The 17,887-nt window shown below is 37.0% G+C and overlaps 1 protein-coding gene across 2 annotated transcripts in view; it reads left to right on the top strand.

Annotated features, from left to right (window-relative positions):
- CFAP300 (cilia and flagella associated protein 300) overlaps nucleotides 1–16,701 on the top strand; it is a 28,777-nt gene extending 12,076 nt beyond the window's left edge. Inside the window, exons 3-7 of one of the 2 annotated variants that reach the window (XM_069554887.1) lie at nucleotides 1,717–1,792; nucleotides 4,393–4,559; nucleotides 7,892–8,064; nucleotides 14,852–14,918; nucleotides 15,984–16,701. In XM_069554887.1, coding sequence (XP_069410988.1) covers nucleotides 1,717–1,792; nucleotides 4,393–4,559; nucleotides 7,892–8,064; nucleotides 14,852–14,918; nucleotides 15,984–16,112 — 612 coding nt within the window. In that variant the 3' untranslated portion in view covers nucleotides 16,113–16,701. The remainder of the gene's footprint in view (nucleotides 1–1,716; nucleotides 1,793–4,392; nucleotides 4,560–7,891; nucleotides 8,065–14,851; nucleotides 14,919–15,983) is intronic. The other variant, XM_070289330.1, reaches the window with a different exon arrangement.
- The last annotated feature ends 1,186 nt before the right edge of the window (nucleotides 16,702–17,887 follow it).

Here is a 17,887-nt window from a genome sequence, read left to right as displayed (position 1 = left end):
AGCACTTCCAATAGATGTGAAGTGATACCTCATTGTGTGTTGATTTGCATTTCCCTGATGATTAGTGTTGGGCATCTTTTCATGTCTTGTTTGGAAAAATGTCTATTCAGACTCTCTGCCCATTTTTAAATAATATTTTTAGTTTGTTATTGCGTTATGAGTTTTAGTTATTTGAACTGCGTTCCTTATATAGTTTGGATTAACCCCTAACCAGGTGTATGACTTGCAAATATCTTCTCCCTTTCAGTGGGCTGCCTTTTCATTTTGTTGACGGTTTACTTCATTTTGTAATACTTGCCTCTTTTTGCACTCAGAGTGCAAATCTAGGATCTAGTGTTACTAATCAGACTCATCAGTACAAAACCAGTTTTTCGAAAGTGAGCAACTGAGGGAGGTGGGATGGGGGTTCAGGATGGGAAACACATGTACACTCATGGCGGATTCATGTCAGTGTATGGCAAAACCGCCACAATATTGTAAAGTAATTAGCCTCCAATTAAAATAAATAAACTTACTAAGAAAAAAGTGAGCAACTTAAGGAAAGATTCTGTACACAGAATCCTAAGGGTTGGTGGCCAAGGCATCTAGCTTTCAGGCAGGGCACTCCTGGCACAGCAGTGGCCTTGGTGAGGAAGGGATCATGATAGCATTTTTTAGTGCTTAGCGAGGCTATAGCAAGGGAGACTGTTTCCTCATCAGGGCTGCTCTATATATGATTCTGTATTATTCCCAGTGCCTTAGCCTGATTCTCTATATCTCCTGAAAATTATGTGGACTGCCTGAGATACTTTTAATAACTTTCTCTTCAGATCTTTTTGCCCAGAGTCAGCTGCTAGTGCCTAAAAATAAAACTCATGGCTACTTTTCCTTCTTTTGCTATACAGAAAGTTTTCATTTTTAAAAAGCAAAATCTGTCACTTTTCTGTGTGCCCCTTGGATAGAATTAAATTGACAATTACATTTAGATTTAGATTTAGTTAGTTTCTCAGTCAAGTCTAACTCTTTGTGACCACATGAACTGTGTAGCTTGCCAGGCTCCTCTGTCCATGGAATTCTCCAGGCAAGAATATTGGACTAGGTAGCCATTCCTTTCTCCTGACACCAGGATCAAACCCTAGTGTCCTGCATTGCAGGCAGATTTTTTATTGTCTGAGCCACCAGGGAAGCCAGTGGCTACCCACTCCAGTATTCTTGTTGGGAGAATTCCATGGACAGACGAGCTCCAGTATTCTTGTCGGGAGAATTCCATGGACAGACAAGCCTGGCAGGCTACAGAGGAGCCTGGCAGGCTACAGCCTATGGGTCACAAAGAGTTGGACATGACTAACCAACTTTCACTTTCACTTTACTTTTTAGATTTGAGAGGTAGGGAGAGTGGGAGTAATGGTTGCTAAGTTAATTGAGAGAACGAGGTTAAAAGAAAACAAAATTTCCAAACATTATTTAACTTCCTACTTTTCACTATAAATCATAACTTTCTATTTATTATATTAAGTTCCAAAGGTAGCTACTTGGACATTATTGTTAATACTGTTCTAAAGTGAAGGTAAGAAAACTTCATTTCTTTATGACACATTAATTACTCAGACATTTTACCAATTAAAGATTTCCCTTCCCCAATTTGAATAAGATTCTACTACAGTTATTTTAAAGTCAATTCTTATTATTGTGGATAATAATGTAACTAACTTTGTTCCCCTCAAATTTGTATTTTAGGCCTTTTTCAAAGATCCAAATGTCATTCCCAATTTGAAGTTACTTTCAGAATCTTCTGGAGAGTGGCTTACATTAGGTAAACAAAATTTATTTTCATCTCCTCATATTACGATTTTTCTATTATAACAAAATTTCACTTGAGGAATTTTCATTATTAAAGTACAAATTATGAATAATGACTCACGTTTGATAACATCAAGGTCAAAATAATTGTCTGTGCCAGGCCTGCCATATATTTTCCCCCCAAGGGTCCACTATAGATATCCTGGCTTAGCACATAAGAGCAATTTTTCTCTCTTTACATTCATTTGGAAAGTATTTATTGTGCACCATCCATGGGCTCTGAGAGATGCAGGGAATGAGGAATAAGAGAAATCAGAATAAGAGAAAACCTGTACTCAAGGAACTCACTGATATGTTTGAAAATATGTGCAGTAATATATCGCTAGTGTATCCCATAGCAATGGGAGCAAAAGGAGGGGAGTGGTCAATTCCACCCAAGGGAAGAGGGTCAGGTAAGAGTCCACTAACATGAGAGTGCTGGGGTGAAATGTTATTTGGTGCGGCCCATGGCTGCAACCAAACAGAAGAAGGACTGAGAAGGCAATTCAGAGATCGTCAGGGCCACCCCTCAGTTTCAGTGACTCACTCCCCTCAGAGGAAGAAACGCGGGGCCACCCCCCATGCAGTAGGTCTGGCAGGCAGAGCATTGGACGAGAGAGGATTACTCTTGAGGCTTCAAGTCTAATGAAATTTGCCTTGTCAAGTTTTAGACTGGCTTGGGACCATCACCTCTTTCTTCCCTATTTCTCCCTTTTGGACTACAAATGTCTGTCCTATGCCTGTCCCACCATTGTATTCTGGAAGCCTGTAATGTCTCATTTCACAGGTTCGTAGCTGGAGAGGAATTTTGCCTCAGGACAAATTATACCTCGAGTCTTACCCATATCCGATTTAGATGGCACTTTGGACTTTAAACTTTTTGGTTGATGCCAGAATGAATTGAGACTTTTGAGGTTGTCAGGATGAAATAAATTTGGGAGGGGGACAAGGGCAGAAGCCTATGGACTGAATTGTGTCCCTTCAAACTTCATATGTTGAGGTCCTCCTAATCCACTGTGACCTCATTACTTTCTCCAAAGGCTCCATCTCAAAGTACCATCGCTTTGGGGGACAGGGCTTTAACATGATGAGTCTTGGATGGACACAATTCAGTCCACAGCAAATGCTGTTTCCGTGTCTCAGACTAAGTGGTTTGGATTTAATTACGTTCTCTCACCATCCCTACCCTCCTGCCACTCCCCACATCAGACCCAGGGTAGGTTTACTAAAGTGGCAAGTTGCCCAGTGTCAGTCCCTCATCCTGTGGCCACCGACTCATGTTCAAAGATTGTCTGGTTTTATACTGCTGTTCTTTGGTTTTCCAATATTGCTCAGACCTACTTTATCACTTTCCAGGATCTTCTTTTCACTTTAATCCCCCAGAGAATTTTGCCCCTGAAACAAAAGAAGCTTTTCTTAGCAGCAAAGCTTTTGAAATAACTGAGGCAAACACAGTTTTTTTTTTACCATCTGAGCCACCAGGGAAGCCTTGTGTCCATGGGGTCACAAAGAGTCAGACACAGCTGAGTGACTCACACACAAGTTCTTGGCTCCACAGTAGCCCAGCTCAGGATCAGAACGAGAGCAATAGTTCCTAGCCAGGACTCTGGGTGGACAAGAGAGAGGAATTGCAAATAATCACCAGTATTACTCTTCTCAAGCTCAAACTGCTTCTCAGATCAGAGATCCAGCAAAGATATTGGGGAGAGGACATACCACGTCTAAGTCTGCAGTCTTCCTAGAACTTTGAACAAGGAGAGCCCCATCCCTTTATATCTGAGTGAGTGCGTGTTCATATGTAGGTGCATAAAAGAGAGAAACTGACTGAGTGATTCACTGAGGCAATAATAAAAAAATTCACCTTAATCTTTATATCTTTCTATCACTTACTAGAACCTCTACTAATGGAAAATATATTCCTGAAAGACACATTCTGGAAATGTCAGGGAGGGAGTGTATGTTTGGAAGGGGGAAGAACTAAAGCTGAAAGAGAAAAATAGAGTACCAGATTAGAACAATAGATTTCAAATTTCTCTAATTCCATACTTGTAGTAACTTGAGTAGGACCTGGTTCAAAATTTACCTTGGCTTGGAGAAATCTTTTTTTGTAATAAACAATGTCAGTGAGATCAGAGGAGGAAATTTTTTAATGGAGAGAAATATTTTCAAAACACCCTCAATGACTTTAGAAACACGCTTGTTACATTGATTAAAATTTTTGTATTAAGAATTATAAAACATTAAACATAATACAAATCTAAAATCATATGAAGGAATTTCTATGTTTTTACAGGTAGTTCTGATATCATTCATTAAAAGTGATCTAAGAACCTCCTGCTACCCAATAAATGTATTTCATTTTCAAGTATTGATATTTTCTAATTTACATATCCTTCATCTAGGCCTGAAATGGTGAAATTTAAATAAGAATTTAATAAAATCCCTAAACTAATGTGTCTTTTAAATATATCAAAACATATGTAATTTTTGTTAATTCTTAGAATCTCTGAATAGTGATATTTGTTTTGGAAGTAATTGAGAATACTAAATTAATTTTTATATCTCTTTATTCAGGAACTGAAGTGAAAAAAGTTGAAGCCATAAACGTTCCTTGCACACAGCTTTCAATGTCATTTTTTAATCGGTTATATGATGAAGCTATTGTACGAGACAATGGCTATATTGTTAAATGTCTAGATTCTTTTTGTGATCCCTTCCTTATTTCTGATGAGTTACGAAAAGTAAGTACAGAATTTAAAATTTTCACAGTAGAATTTCGTTTCAGGAAATGCTTAATGTCAAAAACTTCTGCCTGCCTTAACCCCATAAAATACCTCTTATCAATGAATAATGATCAGTAATAATCATTGCATGTAGGTGTCTTCTTGAATGGCACTTTCTTATCAACTTGTTTATTTATATATTTCATTAGTTCTCAGTGGGGTTTTACTGACATCTAACGGGTAGAGACCAGGGATAATGTTAAACACCATATAATGCACAGGACAGTCCCCAAAACAAAGTTATCTGGCCCATAATGTCAGTAAACCCTGAGCTCAAGAAACACTGACCTATTAAGTTGATGACTATTTTTCTTTCAAATTTTCCCTTAACATGTGAAATGAGTATTTAAAAACATCTCTGGAGTGAAATAATCTGTCAATCTCATTGCTGAGATCAAAAAGCTATTTGATTAACCAAGTTAATTTTTGTTTTAATGAGAGTTGTACTAAACTTGACATCAGAAGACATGGATTATTCACCTAATTCCTGATTTATTATTTACAAGAAAATAATAACCTTAGGCAAGTCATTCAGTATCTTGAGCCTCAAGATCTTATCTATACACTATGGAAATTAAAATGCCCATTCTACTCTCTTCCTAAAATTGCTGATAAAGTGAGTTGAGAAACCATTTTATGAAATCCTGTTGAAATGAATTATTATTATTTACAAGATGGTAAAAATTTAGGGCTGTCAAATAGATGTAGGTTCCAGTTCAGGCTATGCCACTTAATCATGGTCACACTTAACCGCTCTAAGCTTCAGTTTCTTATATGAAATCAGAATAATGTAAGAATTTTGTTAGATAATGCATTTAAAATGCTTTGTACAACGCCCAGCACTTAGTAATCTTTCAATAATATTAACTACTACTACTAATTACTATTATTATTATTTTACATTAAGAGAGATGTACAAGTCTAATGTATTATAAATCAGATAAAAATGAACTAGGGAAGCCATTCGTATACCATTCTGGACACAGAAATCTTATCTGAAGAAGACCAGAGGGCATCCCACCAGTCTATATATTGATCTTGACTAGAACAGTATCTAAAAGAACTCTCACTCCTATGCTCTCACCTCTATAGAGAGAGCCTCAGCAATGGACTTTTTAAAAGGATTTGGTTTTCAACAGAATATTCTGCAAAACCATCAGTTGCTGCCTGTTTTATTTCTTGCAGTGAATAGCACCTCTATTCAGGAAGTGTTGGGCTCCATGGTTTTTGCTGCTTGCCTCTATGTTTTGCTCTTGTGTTCTTTGCCATTCTGTGGCAACGGAGAAGGCTTTATTTAACTTTGTTGCTTTCTGGCGAAAAAATACATTTATAAATAGCTTCTAGCTTTAGCCTGAACTGGAAAGGTCCCTCCCACTGTGTAGCAACACAGATTCTGTAGGCCAGCTCTCAGGTAAGAACTGATCATAGTATCCTTCCTGACTGGCTCAGAAGTCGGACTCGTTAACTATTGCATATCTATTCTTGGAGGGCGACACAACTGAACAGATCTGTATGTGAACAAACAGGGAGATCAGACATAAAGCATTATTGTTTTAACATTCACTACAAAATTTTACTATTACAGTCTTTTAATTGCACAGCCTAATCAGTTCAGTATATGAGAGTCCTTGTGTTAGAAATGTGTGAACTGTTCTTTAAGGGCCAGAGCTTTAAGCAGCTGCAAACCTGGGTTTCAGTATCATATCATTTCCTTATCGAGAGGGAGGAAGAGCTGGAGGGGAGATGTGCTAATGTTACATGTGGCACACAGAATAATAAACTGTAGACCACTTCCTCTCTTTTTTTACTATTTTATTTATTTTTTTATTTATAGCTGTGCTGCATCTTCGTTGCTAGGTGGGCTTTTCTCTACTGGCAGCAAGCAGGGGCTACTCTTTGGTTGCAGTATGTAGGCTTTCTCTTGCGGTGGAACGCGGGTTCTAGGGTGTGTGGGCCTCAGTAGTTGCAGCAGGTAGACTCAGTGGTTGTGGCTCCCAGGCTGTAGAACACAGACTCAGTAGTTGTGGTGCACGGGCTTAGTTGCTCTGCAGCATGTAGGACCTTCCCAGACCAGGGATCAAACTCATGTCTCCTGCATTGGCAGGCGGATTCTTCACCACTGAGCCAGCGGGGAAGCCCTCACCTATCTTTTACTGTATATACTTTGGCTTTCATCAAGTCATTATAAGTAAATTATATACAGACAGTACCATAAATTTTATTACTTTTAAATGCCTCTTTATGTAATGACCTTGGAGTGATTTTCATTTGAGATTAAGGTAAATAAAATGGTTAAGTTTAATCAATTTTCCTAATAAAAATGTGTTTCTTACTTCTAGACTGTGATTGTTATGACTCATGTGTCCCTCCTTTACCTGTATGGCAGTATTAAGTGTTACACACAATTTTTATAGCTTTTCTCCATCTAGAGCTCTTCTGTGTATTTATTTTCTCTTCCCAATTTATGTCTTGGTTACATTCTTTTGTTTCTTATATTTTTATCTTAGTGTATCTATATTTTATTGTTAGCTTCCTTTACATTCTTTTTTCAAGTAAGTGGTGTATAAGCAATTCAGTAAAAAGGAATATGTTTTGTAGTGTACAATCATCACCTGTTTATGTCCACCACAGTCAACAAATTAAGCAATTGTCTATAATGCACAATGTTGTAAGAAAATCTTCCACATCAGAGCTAGCCAAACTGTTTTCCGAAAGAGGTAGCAAGGGCACAAGAGAGCAAGAGTCCATGTAGGTTGGTGATGTGTAAGGTGATATTATTAGAGGAGAACAGGAAAAAAAGAGAGGTGATTATGAGACTCCAGCTACCAGAATAGTTCAAAATGGTGTAACTGCAGGCATAAAGAAAGTAGTAATCCAAACACTATGAGAGGGCTTAGAAAATGAACATTTTTGTTTAGTTTCTTGGTGGAAGCAAAGACTATGATGGAAAAGTTTCTCCATTTATTTATACTCCCATTATTTCCAAATGAGATTCACAGTGACTCAAGACTAAAATTGCAGTAGCACAAAATTACTAAAGATTAAACTAGAACAAAGAAAGCAACAGAAGAGAAGGCTTGGGTTTAGATTTATTCCTTTCACTGAGTGTCATTACCTAATGGAGGGAAAATAAGCACAGGTCTTACAGATCGCCTTCTCCATGGCCTCGGGATTGGTTCTTAAAATAGGTCTAAAATCACTTTTAAGCATATAAATTGAAACTTTTGAAAGCATAAAAATTAGAACCTCGAATTATGTTACATTAAGATGAATTTTATCATCTTATATAGGTTTTGCTAGTGGAAGACTCAGAAAAATATGAAGTATTCAGCCAACCAGATAGAGAAGAGTTCCTGTTTTGTCTTTTCAAACATCTTTGCCTTGGTGGAGCCCTTTGTCAATATGAAGATGTAATTAATCCATATCTGGAAACAACAAAACTTATCTATAAGGATCTAGTGAGGTAATGTTGCTCTATTACAATATGTAAGTCTCTGGTTAGCAGAGGAAATTATTGAACTCTGGTAAGATTACCCAGCCTCTATTTGTGGATCTATTAATAACCAAAGTGAATAAAAATAGCACTACTCTGGCTCTCTCCTCAGAGCCTCCTTCTTCACTTCCAAACTAGAACATTTCATCTCCCTGACCCTGTTTTGGTCCTCAGTTCTCTCTTCTGCCCCTTGACCTTTCCTCAGCCAGGCCTGTCACTCACTTTATCCCTTACTGGCAACTGCTGTCTTCCAGGTCTCCCTTTTCCCCCCAGGCCTCCTTTTAAATCTCAGGGAGACATGAGATCCCTTAGGATGTTTGAATTTGGTTGACTAATACTAATAAATAATAGTAAAAAAATTACCTTCGTTCTAAGGAGGGGGAAGAATTTTCACCAAGGTGTTTATCTTTTCAAAATTAATCCTAGGTTTGTTTTTGGTATTGCACTAGGGCTTTTTTTTCTTTTTGAAGATCACGTGAGGATAAGAACTTTGATATATTTTTTAATTTGAGTGAACATTCTATGGTTGGGTTTTTCAATGATGAAGATGTTGGATCATGTTTATAGGCATACAGGATAGGAAAAAGTAAAAAGCAAAGGTTCCCAGAGTTTGGTTACAAATTTTTACTTTCATAGGCAAACAGTAGAACTAGCTTCCCATCAGACTCTTATTACTTTACTTATCCTCAACATCTTGATTCTCATAACCATTACACGTGTCATACAGCTGTACAACAAACTGCATGGTTCAGTTACTCTACTGAGTTTATTTCTGATACAGTCTTAAAAAAATATTTCTATAATCTGTTTCTGATTTTTATGAAACAGTTATTGTGTCAATTCATAATGATTATTAGAAGAGAAATTACAGAAACAATTTCAGAACCAGCATGCACATACCTACATCAAACATATTCTTATCATTTGCAGCCCATGAAAACTTACGACTTCTTGCACTCCCGCTAGATACTCCTCAGCATACCCCAAACACACACACACCACGGCCACCACAGTGTGCTGTCCCTCACCAGCCACAGGAACCTGTGGAATTCCTCACTGCCATGTGCTGTGGAGGAAGAGGTTCTGTTAGAGATACTTGAAACAACTTCAGAACCTAAACATCACAGAAACTACAGTTTTTTCCCACAGTCTCTTCCTTTAATTCTTGTGATTCTCTTCTCTGTTTTGAGGGTGCTAAGAAATGTATGACTCAGAATAATGGCCACTCATAAAATGAGTAGGCAAAATTCATGACATCGTATACAAAGAATAGGAACTTATCCATGGATTCACTTGATTAGGCCACCAGCAAGTGTTAATATTAGGCACGGAACCCTGGCAGGCCCTGAGGAGTCATCAGGAGGCACTCAGGAGTGCAACAGGCGTCATCAGGTGGTCTCTGACCTCAAAGAAATTACAAGTTAACATAGGAAATAATAATAAAGTAATTGCTTAAAATATTTTATAAGTAAATATTTTTTATATAATCCAATGTTCAGTTATGTATAGGCAAATGTTTATAGTTCTTTATACTGTAATAAAAACCTCGGAAGTTCAAAAGAAGACATTGTCAGTGTGGGTACGAGTGTTCTAGAATTTCTTGATGGAATGGAGTCCACAAGGGCCAGCAAACAGGAGGGCAGTCTGTTCCCAATTCAGGGGCGATGCACCCCAAGTCTGTCATTCTAGGGAGAATGAGAAGATTAGCCAGTTAGAGCATTACTTTTCTTTGAGAACTATTAAATATTTCTCTCAATGATCCAAGTTTAAGCATGCTTATGAGTTTCTTTGGTGAATGAGGAAAAGATATAAAATTGTCTTCTCAATACAACTTCAGTAGAAAATTATGATTAGAATAAACATCTTGATTAAGATAAAGATATAGGTGGTTCAACATAGCCATTATCAAGGGATATAGAAGTAGAGAAAGCACAGGTGGGACTTGAAATATCATCAGTAATTTCTCAGAATGCTGAGCCACATATCTAGTTGTGTCATTTGTACAAGCTAACTTATCCAAGAATATTTTTTTCTGTTCCTTTACTTGAAATTTGGGTGTTTTTATCTGCTTTAGAAAAATATCTGCTCTCTTTCTAATTATACATGCAGTGGCTACCTTACAGTATCTAACCTGCACTTGCAGGTAAACATTGTTACTATTTAATCCTATCAAAGAAGTTGATCCCTTACATTTGTATCAGTAGATATTGAGGGCACATTACAGAGCCTGATTTTTTTAGCGGTCTCTAGCTCAAACAAAAGGATAAAAACATTCTTAAGGTATTTTTCCCCTCATCCATAATTATTAATATAACTCCTATAATAGACATCTTTTAAATGTTTTGGGAAATGCCTTATTTTCAAGGATTATGGGTTCTTTAAATCACATAGGCAATACTTTAAAATCATTTTATCAGAGTAAACAATCAGTTGTTTCATTACATTTCAAAAATGTCTTAGAAATAATTCTATACTACTAACAGTGCCTCTGTCTTTCCTGTTTTAGACATTAAACACACTCTTGTCAGATATTTTGGAGAGGTTCCCCAAACTACATATCTCCCCTAGATTTATGATTTGAACTGGTTTAGGCTTAGATTATGGCCTTCTGATGCTTATTAAGCAATAGGATTATTGTTTCTTAAAATGAGCAGAGCTAGCTAGAATGTTTTGTACACCATGACATTTAGAATCAATATGGGACAAATCCTTAGAAGTTAGCACAAATGATATTGATAAGAAATCAATCATCATATTATTTTATTTCTAAATAATTAATATAATCATACTGTTAACATCCAATTTTTTTTTTTTTTGGCTGTGCTGTGAGGGTTGAAGGAGCTTCATTCCCCAGCCAAGGATCAAACAAGGAGCCTCAGCAGAGAAAACACCAAGTTTTAACCACTGGATCATGAGGAAATTCCCTAATCATATTTTTTAAAATATGATTATTTCCACATAAATTTCTATGTGGAACTTATGTTCCAACATCCTTAAAAACCATGGTGCCTGAAGAGTGACTTCAGTTCAGTCCAGTTGCCTAGTCGTGTCTGACTCTTCGTGATCCCATGGACTGCAGCACGCCAGGCTTCCCTGTCATTCACCAACTCCTGGAGTGTACCCAAACCCATGTCCATCCGGTCAGTGATGCCATCCAGCCATCTCATCTTCTGTTGTCCCCTTCTCCTCCTGCCCCCAATCCCTCCCAGCATCAGAGTCTTTTCCAATGAGTCAACTCTTCGCATTAAGTGGCCAAAGTATTGGAGTTTCAGCTTTAGCATCTGTCCTTCCAATGAACACACAGGACTGATCTCCTTTAGGAAGGACTGGTTGAATCTCCTTGCAGTCCAATGGACTCTCAAGAATCTTCTCCAAAACCACAGTTCAAAAGCATCAATTCTTCAACACTCAGCTTTTTTCACAGTCCAACTCTCACAGTCATACATGACCACAGGAAAAACCATAGCCTTGACTAGACGGACCTTTGTTGGCAAAGTAATGTCTCTGCTAATATGTTATCTAGGTTGGTCATAACTTTCCTTCCAAGGAGAAAGCATCTTTTAATTTCATGGCTGCAATCTGCAGTGATTTTGGAGCCCCCCAAAACAAAGTCTGATACTGTTTCCACTGTTTCCCCATCTATTTCCCATGAAATGATGGGACCAGATGCCATGATCTTCGTTTTCTGAATGTTGAGCTTTAAGCCAACTTTTTCACTCTCTTCTTTCACGTTCATCAAGAGGCTTATTAGTTCCTCTTCACTTTCTGCCATACGGATGATGTCATCTGCATATCTGAGGTTATTGATATTTCTCCTGGCAATCTTGATTCCAGCTTGTGCTTCTTCCAGTCCAGCATTTCTCAAGATGTACTCTGCATATAAGTTAAATAAGCAGGGTGACAATATACAGCCTTGACGTCCTCCTTTTCCTATTTGGAACCAGTTGTTCCATGTCCAGTTCTAACTGTTGCTTCTTGACCTGCATATAGGTTTCTCAGGAGGCAGGTCAGGTGGTCTGGTATTCCCATCTCTCTCAGAATTTTCCACAGTTTATTGTGATCCACACAGTCAAAGGCTTTGGCATAGTCAATAAAGCAGAAATAGATGTTTTTCTGGAACTCTCTTGCTTTTTCCATGATCCAGTGGAAGTTGGCAATTTGATTTCTGGTTCCTCTGCCTTTTCTAAAACCAGCTTGAACATCTGGAAGTCCACAGTTCACATATTGCTGAAGCCTGGCTTGGAGAATTTTGAGCATTACTTTACTAGTGTGTGAAATGAGTACAGTTGTGTGGTAGTTTGAGCATTCTTTGGCATTGCCTTTCTTTGGGATTAGAATGAAAACTGACCTTTTCAGGTCCTGTGGCCACTGCTGAGTTTTCCAAATTTACTGGCATATTGAGTGCAACACTTTTACAGCATCATCCTCCAGGATTTGAAAGAGCTCAACTGGAATTCCATCACCTCCACTAGCTTTGTTCATAGTGATGCTTTCTAAGACCCACTTGACTTCACATTCCAGGATGTCTGGCTCTAAGTGAGTGATCACACCATTGAGCTAAAGCCAGCTTTTTTACTCTCCTCTTTCACTTTCATCACTTTCTTCTTCAGTTTCTGCCATAAGGGTGGTGTCATCTGCATATCTGAGGTTATTGATATTTCCCCTGGCAGGCTTGATCACAGCTTGTGATTCATCCAGCCCAGCGTTTCTCATGATGTACTCTGCATATAAGTTAAATAAGCAGGGTGACAATATACAGCCTTGACGTACTCCTTTCCCTATTTGGAATCAGTTTTTGAAGAGTGACTTAGTGAGTGCTAAAAATCTGATACAATGCAATTGTATCAGGGCACAAATGAGTATCACTTTATGTTTCCTTTTCTTTTTTTTCTTATGAGATATAGGACAGATAATACTGTACTTTGCTTGATCTGTAAAAAATCAGGCAAATTGTCTTAGAGATATTTTAAAGTAACAGTAATATAGGATCAGAGGTAGTAAAGTGGAATAATATTAATATCTATTAGGTACCAACTTCTAATAGTGTACCTATGTAGTTTCTTTTTAAAAGTGAGACATCTATGGTACGTGTTTGTAGGTGGTAAGTGATTATTACATGTAGTATCAAATACTAAATTTTCCTCCAAGTTCATTTGATAGGCACAAACATTTACAAGGGTTTTTTTTAGTTTTCTAAACTAAGGAGTAATTTGCATACAGTAATCTCAACAAATCATAGTACACATAAGCTCAGTGAATTTTTATATATGTTTATACCCATATAACCACCTCCAGATCAAGATTTAAAATTAGGTATAACTATAGATAGGTTCTGTATTTTAATCTGGGTGGTCATATAGGTATATATAAATGTTTTATATGTAGTGGTTATAGGCTTCCCTATGATAAGCAAGAAGTTTTAAATGTAGTCTCCCAACTTTCAAGCAGTGTATCTTAGGCATTAGAAATGAAAGATGACCTTAATTCATGTTACAGAAATAGATAGAAATCAATATAATTGCATGATTCCTGGGTTTAAATTTTAGTGAAATGTTTTTGAGATGAAAACTACCTAATAATCTTAAACCCTAAACCCTGAAATAGTCTGGGGCCACCTCCAACAGGTACCCAAGCTCAAACACAAATGTACATGCATACCCTCCCCCAGAGTCCCCCTTCTTCCTGCTCATCTCTCTTTTCCCCCATTTTTTTACATACATAGTGAAGGGGAAGCAGTAATCTCACCTGACAAAGTGAAGAGGGTTCCCTTCCTTTAAATTTAAACTATACTCATAACACATGAACAATACCTTTGATGCATATGAATTTATATAACGTAAGTATAGGATAAACAGGTGAAATGTAGAGAAAGAAAACTGGACTCTGTATCACCTACATTCTATTTCCAGAAATGTCACTTTTAGTTGGAATGTCTTAAATATATCACTTGACTTCTCTAGTTCTATTGTCTATAAAATCGGCAAAATGATGCCTACCTCACTGAGTTGTGTGATCTTTATGTGAAGTAAAGTATAAAAAGTTTTTTTGCAGATTGTAAAGCATTATAAATTTAACATGTATTTATTTATATATAAATTAAGTCATCTATTTCCCCAATCTTCAGTTTGCTTCTGTACTATATGTTACTAAAGATTATCTTTGGTGGGGAGAATAAGTGAAAGAGAGCTAGGAGAGAAAGTGATTTTAATTTAGCAATACATGATTTAACAAATAGTTTTCATAGACATTATTCTTAATATCTCATATAATCCTAATTCTCATATAATCCTAAAAGGAACCATATCATGAGTTCATATATGAGAAAACTGATGTTGAGAAAGGTTAATCTTGCTAAAAGTAGAATAACAAATTGGTGACAGAACTGGCATTTATGTTCAGGCTGTTGAAGTCTTTAGTATGCTTTTATCTACCCCTTTCAGCTGTTTACCCTTAAGTCTAACTTTAACCTGTTCTTGTTTGTCAGTAATTGTCTCTGGCCTGACAGTGCTTTTATCATCTGAGTCTCAAACTAACCTCAAACTCTCCAACTGAAAAATTCCATTTTATGCAATTTCAGTTCAGTCAGCCTTACTGAAACCACAGGTGCCATCCTTTTCAAACTACTTAATTAGATATTTTATATTTCCATGTTATATGTCAATGAGGACACCCAAGTACTAAAAGGGATCAGTATCTTAAATATATTATGCTAGTGTTTGCTGAATTTTAAAATGTTCCCTTTTCCCCCCTATTTTAGTGTTCGGAAGAATCCTCAAACCAAGAAAATACAAATTACCTCTTCTATTTTTAAAGTTACAGCATATGTAAGTGTTGAGGGGGAAATTTGCAGCCAATCAATTTAATTACTTGTTATTTTAGAATTGTTGTAACTGGAGTTAGCAACTAGGAGAGACATGGTTAAGAGAACATATATGTGTATACACTTCCTTGGTGGCTAAGGCAGTAAAGAATAAGCCTGCAATGCAGGAGACCCACGTTCAGTCCCTGGATTGGGAAGATCTCCTAGAGAAGGGAATGGCTACCTACTCCAGTATTCTTGCCAAGAGAATTCCATGGGCAGAGGAGCTTGGCGGGCTACAGTCCACGGGTCTTCCAAAGAGCTGGACGTGACTGAATGACTTAACACTTTTACTTTTTTACTTCATACATGTATGCACAGAACATAGTTAACATAAACTTAATAGTTTTCTCTTAAAAGTTGATGAGCTATGCTTTATTTGGAGAATGGGATGAACTTTCCCCCCCAGCTTTTCTGTTATCCATGCCTAATAATAGTTACTTCTTATTTGAGAGCTAAATCTGTAGCTCAGATGAGGTAGAACACAGTTCCTTAAACTTGTCAAACCATAATTTATAGGACAAATAAGTAAGAATGACATAAATGTTTTTATATCACAGAATCTGAGACTTGAATTTTAGCACTGCACAAAATATTATTATACATATGAAGCAGTTTGTAACTATTTAATCACTGAATAATTATTTTTAAAATTCCTACTGTGTTATCAGCTACTGTGCTGGGCTAGGGTCCAGGGTTAAACAAAGGAAACATAGTCCCAGCCCAAACAGTATGTATAGACTGTGTTCTAACAAAAGCAAAGATAGAAGAAAAATGCAAAACTTTTTTTTCTATGTTAGCACTTTTTTAAAAGATAGAATTTTCTCTGGATTATAAATTCCTTAAGGTCAAGAAGTATGCATGTGTGTATAGTATATATGTATTACTGGCATAGTAGACTGTGCTGTCCGACTTATTGTCAAAGATTTTATATGTGTTTCATGATATTTTAATAGAAAATACATAATAGCTAAATGTGTTGACTATTATTTAAATGTAGCTGTATATTAAATAAGTTTATCTTTTTCAGGATTCTGTTGGTGTATGCTACCCTTCAACAAAGAGTCATGAACAGACATTTTCTTACTTTATTGTGGATCCTATTAAGCGTCATGTTCATGTTTTATACCACTGTTATGGCGTGGGGGAAGTGTCTTAATATTTTTTCAGGTTATCTATACTTACTGTTTTTTCTTTACAAATTTTTTATTTTAACACTGATTTACAGATAAACATTTACTCTGCAAGTTAATTCAAGTAAAATGTAAAGAACCTGTGTAGAGGCGAAGAAAACAAATACCAAGATGCTTTTCTTTAAATTTTTGTAGAATACCAGCACAGGAACCAAATTTTATCTCTAATGTAACCTACACCAATACAGTTATGGAATTTTTACAGAAAGTCACAAAGAACTAAAAATCTTGTTCATATTTGTTACATTAACTTTCAAGTGAGTCTTCAATATTCCATGCATTTTATTTAGAAGTCAATTAATTCTGGATTGAAATTGTGAGAGAAACTAAACATGTCTAACCATGAATCATTAATGTGAATCATTAGCTTTTAAAACTTAAGTTTCATTTAATTATGTTTGTTCATTGTATGAAGATTTGTTTCTGGAACTGTGAAAAGCATAACAATTCCTTTGTTTCATTTGTCCCACTTAAAATTCTCAATAAAAAAAAGTAATGTTTTGAGCATAATTGAAAACTCTTTTATTATGTAATAAAATCGGAGCTGCCCCACCACTACTTCAAGAGCTGTATAAACAAAGAGAGTTGCCCTCATTGTATTATTAGGTTGGCAGATGAGTAAAGTACAGGGTGTCTTAGTACTGTCCCTTCATTGAAAGTGAAAGTCACTCAGTCGTGCCCAACTCTTTGTGACCCCATGAACTATATAAAGTCCATGGAATTCTCCAGGCCAGAATACAGGAATGGATACCCTTTCGCTTCTCCAGGGCATCTTCCCAACTCAGGGATTGAATCTAGGTCTCCCACATTGCAGGCAGATTCTTTACCAGCTGAGCCACTAGGGAAGCCCAAGAATAATGGACTGGGTAGCCTGTCCCTTCTCCAGCAGATCTTCCCGACCCAGGAATTGAACCAGGGTGTCCTGCATTGCAGGCTGATTCTTTACCAACTGAGCTATTAGGGAAGCCCCTCATTACCTTCATACAATGAATATATAACTTTGATCTTTTTAATGATTGACATGTACCCCAAAGATGATGATGGAGAGCCTGCAAGAAATGCTGAAACCCTGAGGAAGAGCTGTTTGGAATATGCATTTCTGAGTTGCAGGGATCAGGATAATAGTCTTGGATTTGAACCTGTGGTTGTACCTGAAAGGCAGCTGGCAATTTAGGTATATAGTTCAGGAAAGAGAGTCAGTTTTACTTCTAATACTTAGCACAATGCTTTGGTATGTTAAATGTTTATTGAAAGAATATTTTCCAGATATGGTCTTAATATCCATGCCACTGCTAAGTCGCTTGAGTTGTGTCCGACTCTATGCAACCCCATGGACGGCAGCTCACTAGGCTCCTCCATCCATGGGATTTTCTAGGCAAGAGTACTGGAGTGGGGTGCCATTGGCTTCTCCATAGACTTTTTTTTTTTAATCATAAAAACATAAAATCAAGAACTAAAATGTCCATTTGCCACTGACTTTGCTGCCTATCATACAGACCCCTACAACCCAGGGACCCTCTCTTAATAATTCTGAGTACCAATTTACAAGGCACTGTGCTGTTTACTTTGGGGAAACATGTACTTGCTGTAAACCTAGTAGAGAACATAATCTGTAAGCGTGTGTCTGTGCACAGTGATTGTACATGAGTTCAGAGATAGAAGTGATTCCTGTGAAGACCTAGGAAGGGTCTCCTCTGGCTTCTATAGAGGAACTAGTGGGCTGTCAGCAGCTAGGAGAAAC

The sequence above is a fragment of the Ovis canadensis genome, chromosome 15 (assembly GCF_042477335.2).
Source record: "Ovis canadensis isolate MfBH-ARS-UI-01 breed Bighorn chromosome 15, ARS-UI_OviCan_v2, whole genome shotgun sequence".
NCBI lineage: Eukaryota > Metazoa > Chordata > Mammalia > Artiodactyla > Bovidae > Ovis > Ovis canadensis.
The sequence above is the reverse complement of the archived record's forward strand: the minus strand, read 5'-3'. Positions and strand labels throughout refer to the sequence as shown.